Source organism: Carassius auratus, chromosome 26, assembly GCF_003368295.1.
Source record: "Carassius auratus strain Wakin chromosome 26, ASM336829v1, whole genome shotgun sequence".
Taxonomy (NCBI): domain Eukaryota; kingdom Metazoa; phylum Chordata; class Actinopteri; order Cypriniformes; family Cyprinidae; genus Carassius; species Carassius auratus.
The window spans coordinates 24,033,588-24,045,472 of record NC_039268.1 but is presented as its reverse complement, the minus strand read 5'-3'; the positions used below and the strand labels follow the sequence as shown (position 1 = coordinate 24,045,472).

General features: G+C 40.0%; 1 protein-coding gene across 1 annotated transcript in view; it reads right to left on the bottom strand.

Moving 5' to 3' along the window:
• Positions 1 to 261: 261 nt before the first annotated feature.
• The window catches only part of LOC113044712 (immunoglobulin-like domain-containing receptor 2), a 15,162-nt gene continuing 3,538 nt past the window's right edge, over positions 262 to 11,885 (bottom strand). Inside the window, exons 2-4 of the mRNA XM_026204897.1 lie at positions 7,260 to 7,592; positions 3,402 to 3,521; positions 262 to 956 (exon numbers count right to left, since the gene is read on the bottom strand). Of these exons, the coding sequence (XP_026060682.1) occupies positions 826 to 956; positions 3,402 to 3,521; positions 7,260 to 7,592 (584 nt within the window). The 3' untranslated portion in view covers positions 262 to 825. The remainder of the gene's footprint in view (positions 957 to 3,401; positions 3,522 to 7,259; positions 7,593 to 11,885) is intronic.

The window sequence follows — 11,885 nt, the reverse complement described above, 5'->3', positions numbered from 1 at the left end:
CGGTGAACTCAACTCAAGAGTTAGTGAGTAAAGCACACTTGCCAAAACATAATCTAAATTACTCAAATCAAATATATCGAATAATACGACAGTTCAGTTTCAGTGTTTCAGTGTTATTTCTACTCAATCTTTTCATTTACTAATTCACGGGGGACAAACATCACCATTTCCACCTTGGTTTCCACACGCACACACACACACACACACACACACAAACACACACACACACACACACACATGTGTGTGTGTGCGCGTGTGTGTGCGTGTGTGTGTTTGCACACACACACACACACACACACACACACACATAATAAAGCTTGAATAATAAAGCACAAAACAGACTTAATATTTCTCAAAATAAACACAAGTGTAAACAGTATTCTTTTTCAATCAGTTACATAAAATGTACCATGAACCACTTTGCCATCAAGAGCAATCTGTGAGCAGATCAGTTTTTATAGACAGCTTCATCTTGTCTTCGTGTGATAGCAGTGATGAACGCTTTTCGTCTAACAGATGTAACGCTGAATCAGCTTCCGCATTCACGTCTCATTACTGATCTCTCAACACTAACCATGGACTTCCTGTGTCTGGAGTCAAACCCATCTCACACAACAAACACACGACTGACCGTCTAACCAATGTCACACAGATAAGAAAAACGTCCTCGGTGGTTGTAAGATCCATTCCTAACCGGTTTGATTGTTGCAATGATGTAAAGCACTGCAGACAGATGTTATCAGACGAGTTACACTGTTACGTCAGTTACAGGGATTGATCAGCGAGTTTGACTGGTGCTATTACTGGGATTAGCAGGAAATGACATCACACGGGAATTAAAGTGTTAGAGAGCAGGAAGTGAGGAGAAAACAAAGACTGGTGCGTTTGAAAGCTCATACCTGGAACAATCTCCAGATTAAACCCAGGCAGAAGACCATCGGCCAAACCTGTCTGACCTGGAGAGACAGAGAGATAGACGGAGAGAGAGAGAGAGAGAGAGAGAGAGACATAGAGAGGTGAAGCAGAGCGACAGCTGATGGAGCAGAGGAAGATGCATCATGTGCTGTAGACGGAGAAGCGTTCATGCAGAGAGAGAGAGAGATCTGCAGGAGTGTGTCTGAGCAGAACCTGTTTAAAACATGAATAACTGTGCTGTAAAAGATTCATGCAGACACTCATTTCTCCCATTTCTACAGTCAGTGTGATCCCCTGGTCTGTAGATGTGTCTCGGGGCTCTCCTGTTGAGAAACCAGCACAGGTATGGTATGTTTTGAGCTGGTTTTAGCTGGTCATGTGCTGGTCCTAAGCAACTGGCTCCGGATCAGGACCAGTTAAAACCAGCTCTAACCAGCAGCCATGCTTCAAAACATCCCTAACCAGCATATGCTGGTTTCTCAACAGGGTCGTGTCTTGTGCTTTCAGATGTTTTCTAGTCCAGCAGATGAAAACAGGGCACCTGAATCACTTGATAAAGTTGTAGCATCTTCTCAAAGATAAACATGAATATCTCAACTGTCTGTAAGAACTATAAGAATAGTGAAGCTGGGCTTAACACCACTAACTAAACAACTGATCACTGCGGTCAGGAAAACAAAAGCACCATGTTTTCTAACATCCAAACACAGACTTCTAGATGCTCATATGAAGGAATCAAATCAGTTCTGTTCAAAACAGATCAGTTCTTTCATTTATCTGCTCAGTGCTTCAGACAGGAGGAGCTTCATCGACGAGGTGTTTGTATGAACGACCTCATGGAGAGAGTCGGTACAATCATCAAAGTCAAAGGCTTCCTCATGTTTGATCTTCGTGAAAGAGGCAAAGAACAGTCACTGACACTGAACATACAGTAAGCCACGGCTGGACAAAGAATTCTTGTTCTCAGGAGAAGTTGAGTTTTGGTTTAGTTGTAACATGTGACTTCATTTTCTTCACCCTGGTAAAACTATTAATCCTTTAAAAATCCAAATTCCTTTCCTTCAGCTACCGGACTTGAAAAACATCTCTTGTGACATTCCTCTCGACCTGTGGAGCACAGCTTGTTTGATCTGCACTGTGCCTTCACTGAACTCCTGGTGTTCGACTGTACTCTGAACACACAAACAGGAAGCAGCTCCGAGGCTTAAAGCACATTCCTTCTGGAATTCTGTCTGCTTTCGGGATCTGAGCCCCCTGACTCTAACTGCATGGAAAACCCAAAATATCATCATTTGTGTTCCACAGAAGAAAGAAAACCCTACAGGTCTCATGCAGGTCATTCATCAGGACTGATATCTCACTGGTTTTAGATGTTCTTCAGTTGTGAGGTGTTGAGGATATGTATTATTCTGACAATTAAGCACAACTAAACTCCTTAATGTCTAAAAAATAAGTTTTTACTGCATCACAAGCAGGATATCAATTACATGGTTTAGCATGTAAGAACTATAAAATTACCGTTCTCCGGTAATGACAATGATTGTTTTCTTCAAATGACTGTAACGAGAGAGCTGGAATATAGAGTGTGTGATGGCCATGAATAACATCAACATCAGTCATCTCTTACTGTTGCCTTTCTTCACTGACGTCTCTCAGCTCACTTCTCAAAGAGTTCAGGCTCCATTACGTCAGAAAAGATTCGGTCTATAGGCAAATTACAGGGACAAACTCCTGCCCTCGAAATGAAGGCTCCATGACTCAAGCCCTGGCGTGTCCTTTCTTTATCTGACTCCTGTATGCATTCAGATTCACACAATGAGTCTTTACCTCACACTGCACAGCTGGACACAGAAAGCCTCACTGTTACCATGGCAGCACATCCAGCACTAGATCATCGTGCTCTTTGTGTGGTCAGCTGGCACACACACACACACACACACACACACACACACATCTGGTCAGCTATACTTGTGGGGACTATCCATAGGCGTAATGGTTTTTATTCTGTACAAACTGTATATTCTATGCATCTGCTCCAAAAAGAGAAAATCCCACACAGAGAAGTGAACAGAAAGAACACAACCGGCATAAATCATGACTGTATTTCAGTTCTTCAGACGGTCAGTCAGACCTTTTCAAGTCGCTCTATATTTCACACTGTGTGCAGATCACTCTCATTCCCAGAACACAACAGAGCAGTTTGAGGGAAGTTCATAGACTCCAGAGACACTTTAGATATCAAAACCATTTCAGATTCTTACTAATACTGCTGATCCCTAACTGCAGATGTACACGAATGCAACAAGTAAACATTACAGAATTTACATTTTATATTTAACCACCAGCAGTTAATGAAAAGCAAACAAAGCCTGATCATATCAAGCCTGACAGGGTTAATTTTAACTGGTTTAGGGAGAAAATCCCAGTATCCGGTCACTCATTTCCTGTTGTGAGTGTGTGTTTCCTGTGAGTGTGTGTGTGCTCACCCAACACCAGCAGCTCCACATGTGCTTCATTCTGTCCCTCCAAATCATCCGAAATCACCACTTTACAGTAGTAAACACCACTGTCACCCCACTGCAGCTCACCGATGCGCAGGTCTGCCTCTGACAGACAGACGGAGACAGAGAGACAGAGAGACAGATAGACAGACAGAGAGACAGACAGAGACAGATAGACAGAGACAGACAGACAGAGAGACAGACAGAGACAGAGAGACAAAGACAGACAGAGAGACAGACGGAGACAGAGAGACAGACAGAGAGACAGACAGAGACAGAGAGACAGACAGAGACAGAGAGACAAAGACAGACAGAGACAGAGAGACAGACAGAGAGACAGACAGAGACAGAGAGACAGACAGAGACAGACGGAGACAGAGAGACAGACAGAGAGACAGACAGAGACAGAGAGACAGACAGAGACAGAGAGACAAAGACAGACAGAGACAGAGAGACAAAGACAGACAGAGAGACAGACGGAGACAGACAGAGACAGAGAGACAAAGACAGACAGAGAGACAGACAGAGACAGAGAGACAGAGAGACAGACAGAGACAGACAGACAGAGAGACGGAGACAGACAGAGACAGAGAGACAAAGACAGACAGAGAGACAGACGGAGACAGACAGAGACAGAGAGACAAAGACAGACAGAGAGACAGACAGAGACAGACAGAGACAGAGACAGACAGAGACAGAGAGACAAAGACAGACAGAGAGACAGAGAGACAGAGACAGACAGAGACAGAGAGACAAAGACAGACAGAGAGACAGAGAGACAGAGACAGACAGAGAGACAGACAGAGACAGACAGAGACAGAGAGACAGACAGAGAGACAGAGAGACAGACAGACAGAGAGACAGAGAGACAGAGAGACAGACAGAGAGACAGACAGAGACAGACAGAGACAGACAGACAGAGAGACAGACAGACAGATTGGTCAACCAAGAGTTAACAGAGACAAACATTTTACATGTTCACAAAAGACAGTTTTAAATAAAATAACTTATCTTTACTGTAAAAATATCATCCTAAACATGTAAAAATTATAAACTAGAACAACTCTCTTTAAATAAAAGACAAAAATGTACAGTGATGATGATTAACGAGAAGCTCATCCCACAACTACAATAATGATGTGGACACTTTCAGATCAAACACACTTTTAATGTGTATAAATTGTATTGTGTCAGAGGAAGGAGGGATATGATTGTCCCTGTGGTCGCTGGAGTGAGTAAACAGACTAATTCAGAAACAGGAAGCTGTCGGTACAATGAGCATCACTTCCTGTGAGGAGGTACACACACAGCAGAGCCACATCAGATCAGATCCAGACATCATTATCTCATACTTGGTTTGGTTATGTTTCTACAGCTGTCTGTGTGTGTAATGCTGTCCTATCTGAGGAATTACATTCATCTGCATGTTAATATCAGCTTTCGCTCAAACAGCAGAGCATGACGCGAGCAACAGCAAAGTCATGGGTGTGAATTTAGTAATAAACACCACATTTGTTTTGTGCCAGTAAGCATTTGCTTTAAGCATTTGCATAAAGTGTCTTATGCTTGTTGGTGGGTGGAGAATGAATTCACAGTAACATCATTCATGTCAGTTAAACACAAGACAACGGATGAAGACTGAAAAGTGGAGAGATCCCTCGAGCCTCCAACTTCAGCCTGACGTTCCCATGATGCCTCAGACAAACACTTAAAGAGTTAGACTCTAAATCAGTTGTGAGAATCACTCTGTGTGTGTGTGTGTGTGTGTGTGTGTGTACACGCATGTGTGTGTATCTGAGTGTGTGTGACTCCTGGGAGAAGCACAAAAATCTCTCCCTCTGTTGTAATCAGTAAATGTGAAGCAGTATTTCAGCTCTGAATGAATGAAAGAATGCTGGGTAAATGTGTTGCCATGTTATAAATCGTGAGCTCCTGTCTCGCGCTTCTATTCAAACTCTAAAGCTTCCTTCAATTCTGTACTCTACAAAACAGTACTTACACTAGTGTGTTTGCACTTCTGATTCTATCTGTGAATCTTTTCTCATGAATAGATCTAAAAACACTTCACATCTGACCTACATTTTACTTTCACTCTCAACAACATTCAACATGTTATATTTGATGTTTTCTGAAGTCATATGATGCTTTGTGTGAGGAACAGACTCAAATTGTATTTTTTTATTTTACAATTTCAGTTTCATGTTTGAGAAGACACAAGGGGAGCATCTGATGTTGAATCGACTGATCTCTGATCGGTTCCTCGTGTGAATCATGACTCCAGTTCTTTTATGATGTTTCATGTAGCTTCACAGAGCTCAGCAGACCCCGTCCTTATAAACATCTCCGGTCCACATAAGACAAAACTCAAGCAGGTTTGGATCAGCATGACCTAGAGTAAACTAGGGCTGAATCAATTGGTCAACACTGCTGACAAATATTTTTGTTGTCGAGTAGTCGTTTGATCTCATATGACATAATGTAGAAGCCTGCAGTATTCGGTTTGTAATTCTTCTGGGATGCAATTCAAGAGAAGAAGACCGCGCTTCAGAGCAAAAGCAGCTGAACCTGAAGCTGATGAGTGGTGTTTGCATGAATATTTAAATATATGCAGCATGCTTTCCCCTCAATATATAAATAAACACAGCAAAAGTGACAGTGGAGTGAAAGCAGCAGTTAAGAAAGCATCTAATTTAGGGTTGAATATCATTTGAATTTTATCTATTCCGATTCTGTTTATCGATTACATATTATTGATCTTATTGATTCCCAGTTTCGATTACAATGTGGAAAAAAAACATTTAGATATCAAACACATTTATTCTGTCTCTCTTTTTGCAAAACATTTAATTACTGCTGAATATCATGAATAAAAATCAGCCGTCTACATAAAAATTAGACTCAATTAAAGGGTTAGTTCATGCCAACATGAAAATTCTAACCCTTTAATAGATTCTAGTTTTTATGTAGACAGCTGATTTTTGTTCATGATATTCAGCACCCTTTAAGAGCTGTTTGTGTGCAAAATAGAGCCGCATGATTCTGGATACATAATTTTTTTTTCTTTCAAATGGAGGTGGTAGTTCCCACACAATTCTGAAGAAAATTATTAGACAAGTAAACAGAATCTTATGGAATTTATGAAGGGAATGATTCAATGATTCACTCAAGATTTAATTGTTTCATTATTGGACGAATTAGTGTTTTTGAAGAAATCTTTTGAATTAATGATTCAAAGACAAATACATTTTTAACAGCCCCTTTTCGCCACCTAAAAAAGAAGAAGTGCACACAGGAATTAATAGGCAACCTGCAGTTTTCATTTTACAACAAGTATCCGATTCCTGACCCTAAGTATCAGATTCTGGAACTGGAATTGATTTTCGATTCCCAACCCTACTTTGATTACAGCGATGATGATGTTTGTACGAGCTCTGCATTTGGGTACTCCAGTGAAGTCCAGTCACGTCACATTTATTTATAAAGTACTGATTTTCAAAACATGAGACATTTTTATATCTTTATTTTGTTTCTTATCAATATGACTTACAAAAGGAGATATTAGGCAGAATGATGTGTTGTTTAGTTTCTTTTTCCTACAGCTGATTAAATGGTAAATAAGATTTTCCCTGTCTGTCATCTCATATTGTGTGCCAAATATATTTATTTGTATTAATTAATTGTAATAACATAACATGATTTTCAAAAGCTTAAGTGATTATCTCTATATATTTGTTAGAATACATATAACTTAATATTTGAACTAACTGCAAAAGCTGAAAAATTGACAGTTAGCTGATTAATCGCCCTTATAATCGTTAGATTAATCGATCAGCTGCGACTCACTGTTGATGATGGAAATATCCCGGTCCTTGTAGTGTTCAGCGAGGGTGATGGACGAGCCCTGTCCAGAAGCCACGATGCGCACCGTCCGGCCGCTGTCCCCGCAGTCCAGATGAACGGAGGAGCCGAGCTCGGAGCCGTGGACCGCCAGCGTGTCGGGGAAGCGGAAGGCATCACGGCTTCGATCGCGGCAGTAAGACTTGTACCACCACTGGATGACTGGAGTCTGAGTGGAGACGCTGGTGTAATGACACGGCAGAACCACCGACTGGAAGAGCATTGCAAAGCGTCGCTCGTCACGGACTGAGACCTGCACGGCCTCACACACCGACACCGCTGAGACCAGACCAGACCGGACCGGACCGGAGAGAGAGAAACACAAGACCGTGTGTTTGACAGATCATGAGTGGAAAAACACAAAATCTGTTAATAAAGCTGCTCTAACACAATCTTCATTGTAAAAAGTGCTATAAATAATGGTGACTTTATGTTGTGTGTCCAGACAGCGGTCCCCACTACAAGGGTGAACAAATTAAAATACTAAATTATGTGTATCTGTAAATCTAAAAAGGTTTCTTTGAGAATTAGGGTTAGATTATCTCAGCAATAATTGTTAAAATATTGTCTGAGACAATGTTTTGTATTGTATGACAGTGTCTGAGAAGCTATGAGCCTGGATACTCTTCTGTACACATTTGAGATTAGCCTAAACATGTGCTGTAAATAAATAAATAAATGTTGAGATAGTTTTCTCAATTAACAATGGAAACAGTATTCACTATCGGTATTCAGTATGTCACGACTCAACAAGTGGATTTAGTCACCAACAGTTGTTAGACTTTAGTTAGTTCACATGAAATGCTGTTCTCAAAATGTAATTCTGAAGGAAACAGAAGACTCTGTGAGAATAAAGGTCCTGCACACTGAGTCTGAAATTCGAAATAGGTAAAAAATAACTGTGACCTCACATTGTGTCGATCATGCTTACACACTGCCTCCAAAAGTTTTGTCCATCATAAAAATATTTTGATCAGGATCCATTTTCTGCGTTTTTGCGTCCATACCAAGCATTTTGATAGGAAAGGTGAATATGAAAAAAAACAAAATTCATTCTCTGTGCAAGGACCTTAAATGTTGCTTCATCAGTTAATTACAGAGAATACATGTGTTCAAATGAACTCATTCTTATGCCACATCATAGCTTTTGCACGGTTGTAAACAATTAATAAAGCTGCTTTTAAAAAAAAAATACAGTATCATTTTTGATATATGACTTTAGGTAGACAGTGTTATTCCTGCTTCCTGCTGGCCTTGCTACTGTTTGTGATCATAGCTCTGTGTAGCTTTGTTTTTTTTTCTTTATCTTACTATCACTCTGTTGTTTAAAGTGATAAAATATAACTTTATTCCCACCATATATTTTATATTATCTATCAATCTACTCTGATTAAATTGATCGTTCACTTTTATTTTAAATCCGTGAGTGCAGTGCACCTGCATTGCGTTAGCACTCGTTAGCTTGTCATTAGCGTTTCCATTCGTGTCTATCGCTTTTTTCTTTTCTCCTCTGCTCTCTCTCGCTACTCTCTCTCTGCATTTTTTTCACAAGTTCATCAAACAACCGCAGTAAGAATATTTCATCAAGCACGGTGAGTAATGGCTTCTCCTGCTATCGTTATTTGCAGCTCTTGCCACATGTACAGTTTATCTATCTCTGTCACTGAAGAGGGATTCACATGTGATAAATGCAGGGAAATAGTTAGGCTGACAGAGAAGATTTCAGAATTAGAGACATGCATCCAAACTTTAATTGAGGACAGTAAGAATGTTAGGGCACTAGATTAGGCATCTACTGAGAAACCTGATGAAAGTGCTCTAGTTATTGGTGATTCTATTGTACGGAACGTGAATATAGAGACACCAGCCACCATAGTCAAATGTTTACCAGGAGCCAGAGCGCCTGACATCTTTGCAAATTTAAAAGTGCTGGCTAATGCTTAACGTACGGCACTGATGATGTTCGACTTCGCCAGTCGGAGATCACTAAAAATAACTTTAAAGAGGTGTGTGAACTTGCAAGCACGATGTCAGACACTGTAATATGCTCTGGTCCCCTCCCTGCTTACCGTGGTGACGAGATGCATAGCAGATTGTCATCACTCAATGGCTGGATGTCTAAGTGGTGGCCACAGAATAACATAGGTTTCATAGACAATTGGTCAAGCTTTTAGGGCAGACCTGACCTGTTGAAAAGAAATGGTTTTCATCCACCCCTGAAATGATCACCCCCCACCTCTATATCTAGTTATACTTAGGTGCTAGAGTGCAGAAATTTGTTTTATATGCTATTTAGGTTAGGGTTAGAGTTAGATTTCAGTCGATTCCAGTCATTTCCATGTTGGTAATGTGAAACATGCAATGGGATCAGCATTCATAGACCTTCTGCATTCTATTTGGATTAGACAACACGTCTCAGGACCTACTCTGTCAAAATCATACACTAGATTTAATGATGTCACATGGAATTGATGTTGATGACATCTCAGAACATTATTTAGTCTTGTGCAAACTTCATGTAACAAGGAATATAATTTAAAGTTTTAGCTATAAGTATGGTACAACAATTACTTCTACCACAAAAGACTGCTTTGTTACTAATCTTACTGATTTATCCCAATTCCTTAGCATATCCAAAACATAATCTATGGACTCTCTCTTTTCTAGCATTTAAATAAAGTTTCTCCTTTACACTCAAGGAAGGTTAAGGAAAACAGTTTGACACCATGGTATACTGAGCATACTCGCACCCTAAAGAGAGCAGCACGGAAAATGGAGCGCAGCTGGAGGAAAACAAAACTAGAGGTATTTCATATTGCTTGGCGGGAAAGTAACCTATCCTACAGAAAAGCATTAAAAACTGCTGGATCTGATTACTTTTCTTCTCTTTTAGAAGAAAACAAATATATCCCCAGGTATTTATTCAATACAGTGGCTAAATTAACAAAAAATAAAGCATCAACAAGTGTTGACATTTCCCAACACCACAGCAGTAATAACTTTATGAACTACTTTACTTCTAAAATCGATACTATTAGAGATAAAATTGCAATCATTCAGCCGTCAGCTACAGTATCACATCAGACAGTGCACTATAGACCCCCTGAGGAACAGTTCCTCTCATTCTCTACTATAGGAGAGGAAGAATTGTATAAACTTGTTAAATCATCTAAACCAACAACATGTATGTTAGACCCTATACCATCTAAGCTCCTAAAAGAGGTGCTTCCAGAAGTCATAGGTCCTCTTCTGACTATTATTAATTCCTCATTGTCATTAGGATATCTCCCCAAAACCTTCAAACTGTTATTAAGCCTCTCATCAAAAAACCACAACTTGACCCCAAAGAACTAGTTAATTATAGACCAATCTCGAATCTCCCTTTTCTGTCCAAGATACTAGAAAAGGTGGTATCCTCACAATTATATTCCTTCTTAGAGAAAAATGGTATATGTGAGGATTTCCAGTCAGGATTTAGACTGTATCATAGTACTGAGACTGAGGCAGTATGGAGTACCTCAAGGCTCAGTTCTAGGGCCGCTACTCTTCACGCTTTATATGTTACCCTTGGGAGATATCATCAGGAAACATTGTGTTAGCTTTCACTGTTATGCTGATGATACTCAGCTCTATATTTCCTCGCAGCCCGGTGAAACACACCAATTTGAAAAACAAATGGAATGCATAGTCGATATAAAAAACTGGATGCCGAGTAATTTCTTACTGCTAAATTCTAAAAAAACAGAGGTGTTAATTATATGATATAAAAACTCTGCTTGTAATAACCTAGAACACTGTCTAAGACTTGATGGTTGCTCTGTCAATTCTTCGTCATCAGTTAGGAACCTAGGTGTGCTACTTGATCACAATCTTTCCTTAGAAAGCCACGTTTCTAGCATTTGTAAAACTGCATTTTTCCATCTCAAAAATATATCTTAATTACGGCCTATGCTCTCAATGTCAAATGCAGAAATGTTAATCCATGCATTTATGACCTCAAGGTTAGATTATTGTAATGCTTTATTGGGTGGTTGTTCTGCACGCTTAGTAAACAAACTACAGCTAGTCCAAAATGCAGCAGCAAGAGTTCTTACTAGAACCAGGAAGTATGACCATATTAGCCCGGTCCTGTCCACACTGCACTGGCTCCCTATCAAACATCGTATAGATTTTAAAATATTGCTTATTACTTATAAAGCCCTGAATGGTTTAGCACCTCAGTATTTGAATGAGCTCCTTTTACATTATACTCCTCTACGTCCGCTACGTTCTCAAAACTCAGGCAATTTGATAATACCTAGAATATCAAAATCAACTGCGGGCGGCAGATCCTTTCCCTATTTGGCTCCTAAACTCTGGAATAACCTACCTAACATTGTTCGGGAGGCAGACACACTCTTGCAGTTTAAATCTAGATTAAAGACCCATCTCTTTCACCTGGCTTACACATAACATACTAATATGCTTTTAATATCCAAATCCGTTAAAGGATTTTTAGGCTGCATTAATTAGGTAAACCGGAACCGGGAACACTTCACATAACACCCGATGTACTTGCTACATCATTAGAAG